At 37.1% G+C, this 18257-nt stretch overlaps 1 protein-coding gene across 2 annotated transcripts in view; it reads left to right on the plus strand.

Moving 5' to 3' along the window:
• The window catches only part of LOC121289829 (RNA/RNP complex-1-interacting phosphatase-like), a 61468-nt gene that overhangs the window by 24689 nt on the left and 18522 nt on the right, over positions 1 to 18257 (plus strand). For both annotated transcript variants that reach the window (XM_041209716.1, XM_041209715.1), the window contains 3 exons: positions 12546 to 12621; positions 13780 to 13911; positions 14007 to 14130. In XM_041209716.1, the coding sequence (XP_041065650.1) occupies positions 12546 to 12621; positions 13780 to 13911; positions 14007 to 14130 (332 nt within the window). The remainder of the gene's footprint in view (positions 1 to 12545; positions 12622 to 13779; positions 13912 to 14006; positions 14131 to 18257) is intronic.

Genomic DNA, 18257 nt, shown 5'->3' on the forward strand with positions numbered 1-18257 from the left:
GATTCTCCATAGATACCACCAGATCTGTTGAGCATTTCCAGCATTCTCTTTTATTTTGGATTTTCAGCATCCTCAGTATTTTGCTTTTTGCATTTCTAGGCTGCTTTTTTAAAAAAAACAGTATTTCTGAATTTGTACTCCCAGCTCTTACTTTGTGAAAACTGAGGCCTAGAATATGGCCTTTCTAGGCCTCCTTACTTACGATTAAAATGCTGTGGGCTATTTAAGTCACATGAGTATATTGCTGGTAACTGTGATATTAAAATAATGCCAATGTTCAGGCCATTTGTCTATTGACCCTGACAACAATGTTACTGCACCCTTAAAATGTAGAATTAAAAGATATCTAATGCCATATCATCCAAATTGGGTTCCTGGGGGCTCTGTTTTGACTAAAGGCAAGTTTAAGAACAATACTTTTCATGCATTTTGATCTAAATCTGAGCTTTGGGGTAAAACAAAATAACTATGGGTGTTCGTGCCTTTATTTTGGTAGCATAATCGGGACACCAATGTTCTAGAATCTTTTTTAAATACAGCCTTTCAGAGAGTTTTGAGTTGCTTCAATATCACATTTCCCTTTGGATTCATGTGATTTTGCCACTTTATTTCTCTTAAATTCTTTGCAGTGTAATCAGATGTTCTAGTTGGTAATTAGTTGATATTACATCTGATTTAGTCTCTGTTACAGGATAACTCCTTTTCCTGTAAAAAGTTCAGTGACGTAACTGTACAAAGCACAGCTTTGGGATGCATGTGTTGGAACTTGATATAGAGTGGGATCTGTGTTTGTAATTTTTTTTTTCAAGCATTAAGTTAGGTTGGGTTCATATGAAGAACTGCAAGCTTTTTTGTGAATTGTCCTTTTATGTAACATCTGATTGTTATTCTTTGTTTAAATGCACCATTTTGATTTAGATTATGTTGATATATCAATGTAAATGCCAGAACTTGGCATGTGTGACTGAAGCAATATTTGCTTAATTGTTAATTATTATACTTTATTCCAGGTTTTCTGAACTACCTTGGTTTATCTTTGTTCCTTTGGCAACCACCAGCATTAGAATGGGATGTAGGAATAATGCTTGATTGCCTGATGTTTGATGCGATAAAGGATGAAACATAATTTTCTGGGTATACTTGAAAAATTAAAATAAATCACTCAACTAAATCTTTTTTGAGTTCTTTAGCTATTATGATTGGTGTTTAAAAGGATATTAAAGCATAGTTTACTTGCAATTCAGCTTGTAGTTATCTTTAGTATGCAGAAGGAACATTCTCACTTTTTAAAACCTGTCTTGTCACTGGTAACATCAACAAAAAGCAACAATTATAGTTTGTGTGTGTATGTGTGTGTGTGTGTGTGTGTGTGTATAGGCACCTAAATAATAAACATCTTTCCTTTCACATTTGATCATTTGTAAGGCCAAGGATGAGTGCTCCATTTGCATCAATTCTGTCTTTTGTTTTTAGTTTGAGTTTACAAATTAATAATCCAAGACTTGTATGTCCATTTAGCCAGGGATATGTTTTGCCATGTATTGATTTATATACTTGTCTTTAATAAACTTATTTTTAAATTGAGGCTTGCTAGTTAATGGTGTAGCTGTATCAAATGTGATGTCTGCTTACTTCATTTCCTTCTCACAACCAATCTGAGTTGCTAGATGATGCAAGGACTTTGAGAAACCTGCTTTAATTATGAAAATTAATATTTTCCAAGCTGGGATCGCATTGCTTACCTGACAAATCAGTATTAAGGAGGTTGAAGTTGCATTTTTTGTGAGTAGAGGCATGCAGCTGATAAAGAGAAATAGAGTAAACTCAGGATAGAAAGAAATATGTTATGGCTGAGAAGTATTTTAAAAGATAAATTTAAAACAAGAAATGGCATAACTGAAGAACCGGTGACACAATTTAAAAAAAAAACATGGAAATGAAGAGCCTGAAGAGAGAATTGGCGTATTGAAGCGAAGCCTGCAAGAAGCAGTTTTTGTTACTGTAGTGGAAGTTGCACTGCTGTGATAAAGTAACCTTTTTGACTGCTGTGAAAACGAGCAAAATCAAGGCGAACAAATCTTTTTTGGTTTGATGAATGTAACTCATTTGATATGGTCAAATGTACTTGATGTATCATGTAATCTTTAGGATGTACAATTGTAACATGTAAAGCTTCAGTGAAATCTATTTTTAGGTCTGTTACGTTTTAGACTTGCACTGAACAGAAGTTGTGCTACAAAGTCTCAATCTGGAAAAAAAAACTAAATAAAAGTCTACCACAACCTTGAGCTTTGTATGTAAAGTTGCTATATACATAGATGACATCCTGTGGTATATAATGAGATGATATGACATTTAACCTTTGCTTCCCATGCTAGGTAGCAGAAAAACTGGGCAGGGTTCTTAAGTAGGTCATTGGAACTGAGCCTGATGGAATCACCATGGTACAGTAAAGCATAGATTTTCAAACAAATGCTTGGGCATGAGGAGGTCTGCAAAATAATGCAAATATTTTCTGTATTTAGTGACTTACTATTAACTAATAATAAGTATATCGTATCTGGTTTCTCCTGCATAGATGTATTTCAGAAGTTAAGACAGGGATTCCCAGGAAGGTGTCAGTTTTTGAGAGTCACTATATAATATTGAGCAGGAACTATTGAAATTTGTTCCCCCTAGCCTAGACAATGATGAGATCAGCTAATTTGGTACAGTTGAGAGATTGAACTTTGTCCATTTGTTATGTCTCTGTAATGTACAGTATAATTTGAGAAAAGTCATACTTAAATTCCTTGTAAAAACTGCAAATAAAAATGCCCTTTAATAAAAGCACACAGTGTAGGCAATACATTGTTAGAACTGTAAAATAGCCTGAATCTACCCATTGGGGCCTAAGTAACTTTTTAAACCAAGACTAGAAATTATCGCAGTTCATTTTGCCTTTGAATCTACTCTTCTTTCTGAAGGTATTCATGCCTTATGGCGTACCATTCCATAGGTGATAATTCTCCAGTATCTCATTCATTTAGCCTAGCAATGAAACAAAATATCTTATGTAAAAGGCGCATTAGGGATAATATTCAATAGCATGCCAAAAGATTTGACAGTCGTAATAAACTTTAATGCATCCATCAGAGGAATGTGATATTCAAGGGGGTCAAGGGATGACTTTAGAGAATAATGGAACGGCAGGCCCTTGTATTTTATTTCTGTGCTTACAGGAAAAGGTTGAGAAAGGACTCTAGTTGAACAATACACAATTAAGCATAATGCTATTATTGGAATATAAATATTAATAGAATTTAAAGGCCTGAATGATTTATATTTCATAGTACTGAAGTGAGGAATTCTACCAAAGGACTGGGATAACTCATGTTAAACACATTTTCAAAAGAAGTCTGATGAGAAAACCAGCCTTGCATCCACAATATGAAATCTCTTCTGAAATAAATGCCAGTAAACACTTAAAGCTACAGCTAATTGGGAGCAATCACATGTATTTACAAAGGACAGCTCCCATTCAATCAGTTATCCTAGAAAATTGCAAGTTTGAGGAAAATGCAGTGAGTTTGGTATATTTGAATTTGCAAAAAGTGTTCAGTAAATGGCACGTAAGCTTGTGAAATTTAAAAACTATGCAATTGAAGCTAAAGTGGTGGCATATATAAAGGGATGAATGGAAGATAGAAAAATGGGAAGAAATCAGTGTTTCTTGGATTGATCAAATTGTATGCACCAAGGATCAATCTTGAAACCTTCATTCTCCATTTGGATAAATGACTGTGCTTAGAGGTGTTAATACTTACTGAATACCAAAGTCAGGGTAATGGCAAACTGAGGAACGTAAGATACCAGGAGACATAGACAGCTTAGTGAAGTAGGTAAATCTGTGGCAAGTACATCTCAGCGGAGAGCAATGTGAAGTCATCCATTCTGCACTTTTTTCAGTGTAAATGTACCCTAAATGGAAATATTTTCTGTGAACTGAAGAAACAGATCTGGCTATGCAGGCAGTGGACCAAAACTATGTTGTCATATCCTAATATAAATCAAGTCCTGTTCCATCATCTCTGTTTACTGGCCCACATTGGCAACGCTTTGATTTTAAAAATTCTCACGTTTGCATTGAAAGCCCTCCATGATCATGCCCTTCTACATTCCTATAGCCTCTTCCAGCTCTACAACTTTCCGGAGAGCTTGATGCTCTTCTAGCTCTGGCCTCTTGTGCGTCCCTGATTTTCATTGCTGAATCATTGGCACTTGCCTTCTGATGCCTAAACATTAAACTCTAGAATTCCATCCATAAATCTCTTTCATCCTTTGCTCCTTCAAACCCACCTCTTATCAAGCTATTGACCCCCTATCCTAATATCTTTTTATGTGGCTAATTCAAATTTTGGCTGGCAACACTCATGAAGCTTCTTGGGATATTTTTAAAACCACTAAAGGTGGTTTTTAACATACAGGTTGTTGGTATACAGATATTTAAAAAGCAGGATTTGGAGGTTGGAAAAGCAAGTGGAATTCTGAGTTCTGTATATAGGGAAGCTAAATCTTAAAAACAAAATGAATCTGCATAACATGCATCATTGGGCAGATTTGAATAACTGGAACTCAGAAAAAAATGCATTGACTCGGATGCTGAGGGATAAGATGAGATGGTAGATTCAGAAACACCAGGGCTGTGTTTGAAAGATTTTAATTAGTGTGAGAATCAGTAATGCATGCATACATTTAGGATTACAGTACTAAATGTATAAAAGCGTTGTATTCTAATAGGCCTTTGGCCTTCTGTAATTTGAGTTTCTAATTCTAGCTACACCAGGTGGCAATTGTAGCTCAATTATTATTCTTCAAGGCAGAAGGGTTTGGGTTCAGCTCCCACTGCAGGATAATGCTGTCCTATAAGAGATGACACCTTTTAGATGAGGTCTTAAACTGAAACCTCATCTATCCTCCCAGTGGACGTGAACGATCTCGTGGTACTATTTGGAAGAAGAACATGGGAATTATCTCTAGTACCTTGGGCGATATTTATCCCTCAATTGATATCTAATCATTGCATTTTTTAATGGGAGCTTGCTGTACCTAAATTGGCCGCTACATTTCCTACATTACAACTGTGACTACACTTGGAGTGCTCTACAGCCAGTAAAGTACTTTGAGACATCTGGTGGCCATAAAAGATGCTGTACAAATGCAAGTATTTCCAATTCTTTCATTGTTCAACCGTTCATAATGAAGTTTAGTCGCCACACAAATGTAGTTTCAACAGTTAACTGGGAAACTTAGCTGATTTTTGGAAAATTCTCCGCCCTCCCTAATGCTGCCTCTGTGGCTGACCTTGAGACTCATACCTGGCTAATCACCAGTGATATAAACAGGGCATTGAATCTAGGTTCTTTCTGGTGCAAATGGCTCAACTAATGAGATACGTTTGCTGACCGCATTGGTACAATTGTCATTTCTTTGGACAATCTGCCAAATGTTACGAGAAGCAATGGTCACATTTTTAAAACAACTGATTTTGAATGTTATTTTAGATACTACAATAGGTGACTATTATGCTTGAATGCTACTCTTTGCATTTCATCAGTGAGTATCCTTAGTAATGCTGTTGGCCTGATTTAAATCATGGATTTTTCCACCTGGTGGAAGTTTAAGCATTAACATGAGAAAAGACAAATACTCAAATCCAGTTCATTTAGTTAGGTGTAGCGAATACAGCAATTGAATTCCACTTAGTAAATGGAATTAGTGTAGAAACAAATTGGGCACAAAAATCATTGACAGCAAACGACAATTTAACAACACTAATTTACATCAATCATGCAAACTAGTGTAACAATAGTGCTCCTTAAAATGTGATGGTAGTAGCCTTCATGCCATTAGAGTACATAACTTCTGCAAAATTCCAAATCTCCAGAGTTGTTAATTCAAAACAGTCACTGCAGGTGCCAACACAAAGGGTATTTAATCTGCTGAATACGTTGTACTGCCAATGTCAACTAAAACTAATAGAAAATAGTCTTCAATCAATAGATGTATGGAACCACAACTAAATATTTATTTCTCAACTGCTCAATGTTCCTCAAAACACAGGCCTAACAAACTAAGTTAGTAATCTTGTAGCTATGAACCTCCAGAACGAATGAAATTTTACCAAACGTCTCTATAACTGATTGTTTAGTCACGCTTATTGATGAGGAGCAGCAGTAGCTGCTATGCTGAGGGTACTGTGGAAGCCAGGTAATCATATCTTTGTGCACACTGCACCAAACAACTGCCAATCTATTCAATCAGGGCATCTTTAGAGAAATTGGAAGATCTACTATTCAGTTTTTTTTAGAAGTCTAAATACTGCATTGGTTTTTTTTTGCAAAACGTTCATAAATTTTGCAAATCCAATGTGGATATGTACATTTGCGAAAGTCTACTGTGTTCTAAGGTTCATAAAGTTGCTGGATTGCTGATACAATTTGCAAGGCTAATGCTTTAACAAAGCAGTGAGAAAAATATTGTTATGGTTCCAAACATGCACTGTCTTGTAATCCATTACGTACATTCACAGTTCTTAATTAAAAGCTGTAAAATAACATGCTAAACACTATAGCTTATATGAACTACAGCAACAGTAGTAGTTTTCAAATAGTGACACAACCAAAGGATTTGTAATATGTCTAAAACCATATTTATAACAAAATTGGGAGGTAAGCCTAATAGCTGATTTAAATTTATGAAAATACTTCCCTGATGACAGCTTCCTTTAGTGACATGTTGCATTTGTGCCCTATAGCAATGACTGAGATGTCTGTTTCTTTCATCTGGGGTCAGTTAAAAAATTTCTTTTTGTAGTCACATTTTCAATCTGTACCACTGAGTTAAGGAAAAAATGTGTAACAGGTTATATTATTGGGATGCTTGCAAGTTGTGTGTTGTGCAGTGCTTCTATGTGAAAACTGGTGGAGGTGATAGAGGTGTTTGCTGACTATTGACTTCCTACTCAGAGCCCAGTGTTTTAAAAATGGGAGGATACGAAGGGCTTTTTTTATTGAAAAAAATCTTTATTAATAAAGGAAAATGACTTCTAGTTACAAATTTGTTGTTAGCACTAAGGCCTGGTGTTAACATTGGTATGCCATGTAGAAAATAGCATAACACAGCATTGATGATTTCTAATCAATTTTCTTAATGAATGTAAGCAGGTTCCTACAAATAAAAACTGATTAAGTGGTTCTGTTTGAATCCTGCTCCAGAATTAGCACAAGGACCTGATGCAATTAATTGCTTGAAGATAATCTTGGGGTCAGGAATGTCGCGTTTTATTCTTGATTGACACACATCCAAGTCCAGTTCAGCACAATAGCTCTTGTGTTCTAAAGAAAAAATTATACAAAACATCAACCTGTCATTCCCTGGTTTCGGCACAGTTTATATATACAGCATTTTTCACTTTAGAAGTTCTTTTTCTGATCTCCATCAAATTAAAATGAAATTTGGGGTAGAGATTGTTGACACCTTCATGAGAACAGAAATTTAGAAGAACAAGAGAAGAATTGTCAGAATAGCTTCCTTAAACACTTATAATGGTATGTCCTTAGCCATATCATATCCAAGCCCTGTCGATGTAGCTACAAACCCATCTCAAGGGTGGTGGCATCAATTCAAGCATTTCTGACATGCACATATTTGCCCTTGTTAATGGATCAGATGCTCTATATATATATATATGGATAGTGTTCTGTCACTTGAGTTCAAGGATCTGTCACTTAAGGGAGCTTGAAATATTGTGAACAACCGTTGCATATACATTTGCGCATATGCATTTTCTCATTTTCATTGAGGAGAAAGCAGAAACACAGTGACAAAGATGTTGATGGAGGAAGGACTCCCATTCCACAAATATGAAGTATTTAGTATTTTGTGGTGCCAAAAACTTCAGATCATAGATCTTATGGGTGAGGAGTAGGAAGCAGAATTTCCCCATCATGATCACTCAGTAGGCCTTTGAGGTAGTGCAGTCTGACTTGCTGCTGTATTTCTGTAGTGGTATATACTTCTAAATTGAGACTGGAGAAGTCAACAAGTTCAAAAATAGTAATACATGCCATTTCCTTGTTAAAGGGCCTTTACCAAGGGACTGTTCATAATAGCAATTTAATTAAAATATTAGCTTTTATATTTACCTTTACCTGCTAAGTAACAGAATCAAAAGAGGCAATTCAGCAGACCTTAGTTTTACTGAAATAATTGATTTGTGATCAATAGAAAAATCACAGTTGCGTCGTTGTTGGGACCTGAACTTCAATAACCATCTCATGAAGGGAGGGCATTCCTTCTCTCACACAGGAACACTGTCATATGAGCAGAATATGTCACCATCTAATTCATCTAGAATAGTCTGCAATGCCTGTAGGTTCTGAACCTGATGGTAGCTGCTATTTTTGTCTTGCCACCGATGAGAAATGTTAGATGACCCTTCTATGGAAGAGTACCTGTGTTTGAAACAATGTTCTGAAGTTGGAAAACCTGGAATTGTAATGATCTAATGAATAGAATTGATGTGACATTGCAGGAGGTTGGGGACTCTTCCATCTCCCTCTGAATGGTAGTTGGTGTTGGCTTCACGGGCAAGATGGGAGACATGAGGGCCAGTTTATCTTTAGTCTTTGGTAATCTTGATATGGTGGTGTTTTTTAAACTACAAACAGGACTATGATATATGGCAGGCAATATATTCAGTGTTAATAAAAGCATCCTCTTCCTGCCTGGTGCTAAAATGTGGAAACACTTAAAATTCTAACACAAAACTTCCTTTTATTATTGAATATAAGTGTAATATTTATAAATTGCACACTGAATCTGATCGTATTGGTGTACTTTCACTCTTTCATACTTGTGTAGGTTCTCTGAAAATGTACGTACTTAATTTAATGCCATTGTTGTTTTCCAACATCCTTTTAAAATGTTATTTTCAAATATTTATCCACTCCCTTTTTGAAGGCTACTTTGGTTTCTGTTTATGGTGTAACATTCCATATTCTAACAACTCTTGGCATTACAAATCAAAACTGACTTTTCTCATTCTTTCGACTATCTTAAATTTATGCTCAATATTTATTAATATGTTGACTAATGCAAACAGGTTTCTTTATTCCCCATTTGCCTTATTAAGCCTTCCATTATTCTGTTTCTGCTTTAGTTGTGTTGGCATCAGACTAATATCCATAATCCACCAACATTTATACAGGTGGCATATTAAATCTCCTCTTAACCTTGTTCAATCTATAAGCTGTTCTGTTACCTTTAAGCCCTGTGAATGTGCACTTGTATAAATATATAGCATGCACAGGGTCACACTATAATAAATCATAATTTGTGCCACTACTGGTGGCTGACCATGCCATGAAACAATATTCCTGTATGAATATTCTGAGGGGGAAAAACAAGAATTTACACTCCCAATTGTGAGCTTTGTGATTCTTGTTTCAACTCAGGATCAAGTGCGTTGCAGGTCAGAAACCCATTCCTAGCTATGTTTCTCTGTCTTTTTTCATGCAATCTGTAAGTTGCCTCTTTAAAAAAAACAACTGATTCCTGATGTAATCAACTTTTTATATAGATATCCCAAAGAGAACTGACAGATGTGATCAGTATCAGCTATATTTTTAGGATGGCGCTTATACTTGTATGACATAACTGATGTTCGATCATAAATATCTGCTATTTTCCAGCAATTCAAAATGGTCTTCACATTGTTTATAGTAGCTTTATTACTGATACGTAGCAGTGTCAGCTTACAAACTGTATTGATATTGATAATTAAAAATAATTGAGAGGTTATTTGCTTCATATTGGTGATCTACACTTGATGTATATTTTCTATCAACTGAGTAACCGTGTCAAAAAACAAGAAATATTTTAGGTTATATTTTGCTCAAGCAAGCAGAAGAATTTCTAAATGGTGCACTTTGTTGAATTAAAACCACAGGTCCAAAACTGAGAACCTGTGCCAGCTTATACTTTGTTTTATGAGCAGTTATAACCTATTTGTTTAGCTTATACCGAAGTAATGCTAAAAAGACTTGAAACAAATATGACAGAAATAAACTGAAACTCCCATTCTTGGAGGATGAACTGATATCATAAATTGATAGCTAATCTTCCCTAAAAGTAGAGTATCTCTTCAGTTAAATTAGTTCATATTCTGATGATTACTGTTTTCTACTGATGTTCCAAATCCTAAAGCATTTTTCCCAGGTGTAACCCAAGCTGGCAAGGTTATATTGGGAATTAATGCTGAAGCTAAATTTTCATATTCACTGGTTCCATCCCTTCTGCACCTTACTGTATTATCGTACATTTTTTTTAAGACTGTCGTTTTGCGTCATTTAAACATTACTGGATTTATGTCTATTTCTTAATTCTTTTGCATGACATTCTTTTCTGTGTTGTCTATAAGGGGTTATTAATTCAAGCAAATGTTTCTATTACAAGTATTTAGAACACAATGAACTTTTTTCCACCAATGCCAATATATGCCCTTTCCTTGCTTATAAGTATTACATGAACAGAAAAATTGGCGAGCTATTAACATAAGATTACTCAGTGATTCAAGTAAATTGCAAAAATTGCCACATAATTGTAACAAAAATGCAAACATCTCCAAGGCCTTGCCAATCTGACCTCTACAGCCTTCTCAAATCTTGTATTTTGCTCCCACTTACAAAAAAGTCTGAACAAGATGTATGTTTATTGTCCTCTTTCCCAACACTGCTCATTGCTCGTCCTTGTCTGAACCCCACCACACTGCGTCTTTGGTGAAAGTGCCTTTACCATTGCTTCTCCATTTCCCCTCCCTTCTTTATGGTCCTTCTCAAGATGCATCTTTTGACCAGGCTTTCAGATTGACATCACTTGTGAAGTGCCTTGGAGCAGGTTACATTAAAGCTATATAAATATATGAGATCAACTGTGGAATGCAAAATATATATTTTTTGCTGAGCAAAAATAAAGCAAGACCTTGAAAAAGATGTGAAAAAAGGACCCAAAAGCAAAATACTGCAGACGCTGTAAATCTAAAATTAAAAACTGAAACTGCTGAAAATACTCAGCAGGTCAGGCAGCATCGGTGGAGAGAAAGAGTTAACCTTTTCAGGCTGAAGACCCTTCAAGAATCTTCAACCTGACATGTTAATTGTTTCTCTGCACAGATGCTGCCTGCTCTGCTGAATATATCCAGCAATTTCTGATTTTATTTGAAGTAAAGACACATTAAACCTCAATTTATAAGGTAGTGTGCAATCTACTCATTGCAGAGCGTAATCTACTATTCTGACATTACAAACATAATAATTTGTTCTGATCCGTTGTAATGGGCCATAACTTCTAAGATCCCCAGCGTCGGATTTCGGGAGTACCCCAAAGATGTGCTGGGAACCCTTCTTGGAACTTCAAAGGACAGGGTTTACATGGTAATTGCCCAGAGGTGCAAACTTCTTCTGGGAAATTGCCCTGCTCTGGGAACCATCTGAAAATGCAATTTAAATCACAAACTTTGGTGCTGGCTGTGTGAAATAAATAGTCAGAAAAAATTGAAAGAATTAAATTCTCGTCCAACTTCTGAGTAACTATTGTAAAGACATAGACTGGGTCCCCATTCCCTCACCACCACGGGACTCCCCCCAGACCCCCTCATACCGCCCCAGGGGCCTTGCTTCACCACCCTTCGCCGTGCCCCCACCACCCCCGCCCTCTTCCCACACACACACACACACACACACACACACTATTCCCCATGCACCCCTGATTCACTAGGTAATCCCCCCTACACCCCCTCCGACTCATCCCTCCACATCCCACTGGCCTGGCCTGACCCCCACTTACCTTTTCCATGGCCTGTCAATTTCAATTGGACCTTTAAACTTACCTGGTTTACAGCAGCTAGTGCTGTTTTTTTTAAAACTGGTGGTATGTCCTCCTTCAATCCGACAGAGCTGTACTGCAATGCCAGACCTCTGAGACAGCTATGCTGCGTAGATCTCACCTGACCTGAGTCGGAAGGTCAGGCGAGACAGGCATTGAAGCAATTTAGATTAAGTAATTGGTCACAGAGTGGCAATCCAACGCTGATTTTCACTCCCGAGTAAGTTATGGCCCAATATTTCGTATGGGAAATTAATTTAGAATATTTATGTGCTGTGTATATGACTGCTAATTTACATTTTGAGTGAGAATTTTGTATTATCTTGATACCCCACAGTTCAAATTAATTTGTTCCATATAGTACAAATACTATGTACTATTTATATTAGTCTAATTTAACTTCAGATCTATGATTGCATTCAGCTAAGCTTTAACTCTGCGCTATTGATAAAGTTGATTTCATTGTCAGATACTGAATGTAAAAAAAAAACCCATATTCTCATGTCGAAACAGTGATCTTGGCATGTGTGGTAAATTTAGTTTCTGTCTGTTGTAGATTTCTGACAAACATGGATATCATTATATCATGACTACAATTTTTCTCCATCTATTTAAACTAGATGGCGAGGTATTATACCTGTCGGGAAACGTATACCAAGAACTAGATTTGTTGCTTTCAAAGTTCCTTTGAAAGGGGTAAGCTTATTTTTGTATTCTAAATATTAAATATGTCTTCAAAGTAAATATGACTCTTTTGCTTATTCCTTCTCTACTCCCAATAAAATTAGTAATGCCTGTTTTGGGCCAGAATATTATTGTGATAGAGTGATGTATGAATGGTATAATAACATCTGGAGCAATTTATTGGAAATGTTTTAAACTATTTCTGCCCTCTAAGTCTTCTCTCCTTCCCCCCTTCCCTCTGGATAAATTTCATGTTGGCTTTCAGCCTCCAGCACATTGTCCAAATTACTGCCCAAAACTGTACATTGGCTAGGCTGCCATTAAAATACAATGATTTGTATGATTTTAGCATTAACCCTTTGCTTTTGTATTCTCTCGCTGTTTTATAAAACCAGGGCTTCCATATTTTTAATAGGTCTATTATTTTCCCACTTTTAAATATATACATAACTGAACCCCTATGCCTTTCTGCTTATTTCTCTCGCTTTTCTGTTTAATGTATATTTCCTTTCCTGCAATATCCATTACCTCCCATTTCCCTGCATTTAATATTTCTTGTAACCCTTCTTCTGTCATTCCTTAACCTTCCGCGAGGAGATTGCCTTTCATCTCTACTTTGCCGCCTTTAATTATCTTTTACATTTTGTTTATAAAATCCTTTACTATTTCCCTTTACTACATGACAAATCATTATACACATCCCGTCTTAGTGTATCTAATATTTCATTTCCTAATCAATATTTTCTATGTTTTAATTGATTTTCTTTTGTGTTAATAGCACTGAATTTGTATTATCATATTTAATTGAAATTCAATCCAAGGACCCTTTTACTTATTGCCTAGTTTGTTCGATAAATCCTTGAACGTTTGTCTGCTGTCTTATCTGTAATTTTCTCTTACCAGTTTATCTAGGCTAGTTCCCTTGCTATCTTGATTTCTTTTCAGTCAAGTATCTTTTATTCTTGTTCCCTCTCCTTTTAATTTTTTAAATACATTGAACATACTTTATGATCATTTTCTAGATGGTCCTTCCACTTAGTTTACCTTCTTGCCCCACTTCAGTTCTTAGAACTAGATCGAGCACTACCTCCTTTGTTGAACAATTCATGCATCTGATTCTCCACAAGATTCAAAGCCTAAATAAGAAATTGTTACGTTTTGTCTTCGCAGGCAATAAGTCAAAGGCTTACGGCTAATCAGAAGTTTTCTCCAAAAGATCTGATAGCTAAAATCAAAGAGCAGAATGAGGAACTTGGATTAATTATTGACTTAACGTATACAACTCGGTACTATACTGAGAAGGTATGAAATAGACCCAGTTAAATGGAAAACATAATTATGGCTTTCATTGAAATTAAATAGTCAATCTACGTGTCTGTAATTGTTGTTTCATTTAGGATTTGCCTAAAAGTGTGCAGTATCAAAAGCTATACACTGTTGGGCATGAAGTACCAGATGATGCTACCATTCTGCAGTTTAAACGAAGGGTCAGAAAATTCTTATGGGAAAATACAGATAATGGTAAGCATTCATAGTTATTACCATCAACTTCAGTTATTTAGATGGTATGGTCCTTTATGGCCTGGCAGGGAAAGGTGAACTAGCACATTAAAAATATTGGGGGGGAGTTTTAACCTGGAAGAGCAGGTGAGATGTTTGGCAAAAATGACATTTGAGGAGCCAGTTCAAACCTCCACTTCCATGTTTTAACTCTGGCGTGTTAGGCTAGTTGTGCGCAACCCCCTTCAGAGAAACGGGTTGCTAATCTACACGGTAATTGATCAATTGGAGTGAAACACTCTTAAGTTTCATGTTGGATCTGTGGGTTTCTGGGACCTGCTGAAGCTTTCCATTGAAAGCAAAGTGAGAGTACAACAGCTATTGAAGGGGCTGATTATAACTCATGGAAATACCTCAATCAATATTCAGTAGTCAACTGCTTTTGGTACTATTGTTGAGAAAGGGTCTGTTCACAGTATTTTTGTTGAGCGTTTATTTTTGTACACTTCCAGTCTAAAAATTAGCGCCAAATCTTACAGGAATGAAATTGGAAACACTTCTGTATTCAAATGGTGGTAGAAGTTTGGAACTCTCTTCCACAAATTGATAGATCAATTGTAAATTTTGATTTATAATTTTTTTTTATCCGAAGGCCTTAAAGGATATGGGGCAATGTTGGGTATCGGGAGGATAGGTCACAGATTAGCCAAGATCAACTGTTGTAATAGCCTGTGACATCATCCCATTTAGGCTTAAAGCTGTCTGCTCCAACCTCTCTACAAATGGCAGTGTGCTTGGAAGGCTTGTCAGTACATTGTGCGTTCTTTGCTTCTCAAAGATTATCCCTTTCATCAAAAGCTCTAGGGTACAGCATCTGTATCCTGCTGAGCAGAGCTTGGACAGACTTGCACCCTTGTGCTTGCTTGTGAACGGTGAGTCACCAAGTGAAAACCAAACTACCTTTTAACTGGTCTCACCAAAGCGTAAGTCTTTGAGCTGGTGCATGATAAGCATGAGCTCTGTGACGGTGCACCCTCAGAGTGAATCATCTCTTCTAAGGATGCATTATCCACAAGTCCATGGACACCTGCATACTTGAAGGTCATGTCTGAGAAAATACAGATTGGTACTAGCGAAGTAAGAATGTTACAATTTCTCATTCTGAAGGTATTTCACTCCCTACTGAGATCAAGTCAACATGACTAAGCATTGTGCGATTTGTACAGTCTTTTTGATTTTGCCATCAGGTAGCTACAGGGTCCTCATGTCCAATGCCAGGAATCCTGAGACACCACTGATCTCCAGGGCTTCCTCCTCTGCAGTTGTTAATTCTGTGGCCTGTTGAGGCTCACCTCTAGATCTCTCCTCTCCCTTGTGTTTTGTGTTCTTTTCCTAAGCAAAGGGAAGATCTATGAGTGATTGTAATGACATGTATTCACCCAATGGATGGAATGCATTTGGTGAGGGCAAGTGTCAGGGAGAGGCATCAAATTACGTAAGGATGCAGGTGAGTGGCAGTGTTGAATGGGCAGATGTGGGATGTGAGGAAGTGCATAGTATGAGAAGGATACAAATTGAGTGTGTTGTGATGGAGGCAGTGTGTGGGTGAGGTGGTGGTGGTGATGAGCACAGCACAATAAGTTTACAGCTGTACTCACCTTTCTTGGCCTGCTTAAATTATTAAAGCACTTCTTGATCTGAACCCAGGAGCATGACACAGTGCTCCTGCTGTTGACCTTCTGAGCCACCTCCAGCCACACTTTCATTGTGGCAGAAGCAACTTTCTTCATCCCATCATTGGAAGAGTTCTCTCTGTCTGGCTCCTCACTGCTCCTAGCAGTACATCAAGGGAGAAGTAATTGAGCAGGGTGTAGACTTTGATATCCTGAACCCACTCTCGCAGTTCGTCTTCTCTTGCTTTAAACCCCCCACTCCTCCAAATTCCATCTTTGGGGTGGATGTGGTCAATAAATTAAATACCCATGGGATTCAAGGGAAAGTGGCAAGTTGAATCTGAAATTGACTCAGTGACAAGAAGCCAAAGGGTTATGGTTGGCAGTTTTTGTAACTGGAAGGCTGTGGGTTCTGCAGGGCTCAGTACTGGATCCCTTGCTGTTGCGTATAACAATGATTTAGACTTAAATTTAGGGGGCATGATTAAGAAGTTTGCAGATTATCAACCACACAAATAATTTTCAGGTAATGTGGAAGAAAGATGTAGATTGGAGGAAGATATCCAAGGACTGGTCCTTGGGCAAAAAATTAACAAATAGAATTCAATTCATATTAGTGCGAGGTAATGCATTTGGGGAGGACAAACAAGGCAAGGGATTACACAATAAATGGTAGGTTTATGAGAAATGTAGGGGAACAAAGGGATCTTGGAGTTTATGTGCGCAAACCACTGATGGTAACAAGACTGATAGAAATGGTGGTCAAGAAGGCATTTGGGAGACTTTCCTTTACTGGACAAGGCCTAGATTATAAGAGCAGGGCGATTATGCTAGAACATTATAAAACACTAGTTAGACCACAGCTAAATTATTGCATTAAGTTCTGGTCACCACATTATAGAAAAGATATAGTCACGCTAGAGAGGGTCTGGAGGAAATTTGAGGATTTTGCCAGATATGGATCATTTTATCTGAGGAAAGATTGGATAGATTGGGCTTGTTTTCATTGTAACAAGGGAGGAAATTTAATTGAGTTGTATAAAATTATAAGGGACTTGGGCCCTTCCTATCCACCCTATTTCTATGAGCAGAGGGGCCAATGATCAAGGGCATAGATTTAAAGTAATTGATAGAAGGATTAGGGAGGAGTTGAGTAATTTTCCCACCCAGAGGGTGGTGGGGATGTGGAACTCACTACCATGTTGCATGAGATTATATAGTAGCTATCTATTAGAAGACTATTTTACCATGAAACAAGGGGATGGGCACAATGGGGAGAGGGTGGCTGAGATAGATCCTCCTCTCAACCAACATCATGGTCCATACATGTGATACAATGGATGGTAGAGGCAGAAACCCTCATCACATTTAAAAAAAAACACTTGGATATGCACTTGAGGTGCTGTAACCTACAGAGCTATGGACTAAGCTGAAAGGTGGGATTAGGTTTCATGGCTCATTTTCGGCCAGCATGAACACAATGGACAAATGGCCTTCTTTGTGCCTTAAATGTTTTTGTTCTAAATACTGGAGAGGCAATTGTCATCTGGGTCCTCATCATACCTGGTGCCAAGCAATTGTGACCAAACTTGGAAATGAAATGCTAACAAGGTGATTGTATTACCATGCCAATAATAGACACGCTGAACTTAATTCAAGATTTCCCACGCCATATCGGATTCGACCAATCCCATTGTGGCTCCGAGTTATCATCAAGGCCATTTTTTTATTTATCATGGGAGAAAGGGAAAAAGAATAATTCTCCCTTTAGATACAATTTTTAAGGATGTAAAACCTGCATTAAACATGTTAAATGGGCGTGCACTTCTACTGATGACCACCATTCAGGCTATGTGACAGATTTAGAAGCTTCAATTCCACTGAACATTAATATCAGTTTATTTTTGGCAAAGTTAAAGCATGCCATAAATACATAGTTATATATTGAGATATTTGGAAAGTAAAATAGCTCCTTGAGGTGTCAGATTAAAAAGTTAGTGTGTGGCAGCCCAGTGTTGGCCAAAAGATCCTGTGTTTGATTCAAAACTATACTGAGTTATCAAATTTACGTTGGGAGTGACAGTAGGAGTAGTGCAGTTGGCCTTAATACTGCCGAGATTTAAAGGGTCATTCCTGATCATCGTCTATTGACCTATGCTATAAAATTCACAATTATGGATGACAATGTTGGCCGAGAGCAGGATCAATTTCAACCACCCTCTCCCTGTTGTGTCCATCCCCCTTGTTTCATGGTAAAATAGTCTTCTAATAGCTCACTATCTAATCTCATGCATGAATGGCCACATGGGTAAGGTATTGGGAAACAAATATGAAAGCACACTGAATGGAAGTCATCACTTGCAAGGAGAGGAAATTGATAAAAACATGATATGATCTCTCAGCAACTTTATATTTGAAGTATTATGGTTATGATGAAAATGACATATAACATCCATAGTTAAATGCTTGAAGTTT

This window comes from Carcharodon carcharias, chromosome 17, assembly GCF_017639515.1.
Source record: "Carcharodon carcharias isolate sCarCar2 chromosome 17, sCarCar2.pri, whole genome shotgun sequence".
Taxonomy (NCBI): domain Eukaryota; kingdom Metazoa; phylum Chordata; class Chondrichthyes; order Lamniformes; family Lamnidae; genus Carcharodon; species Carcharodon carcharias.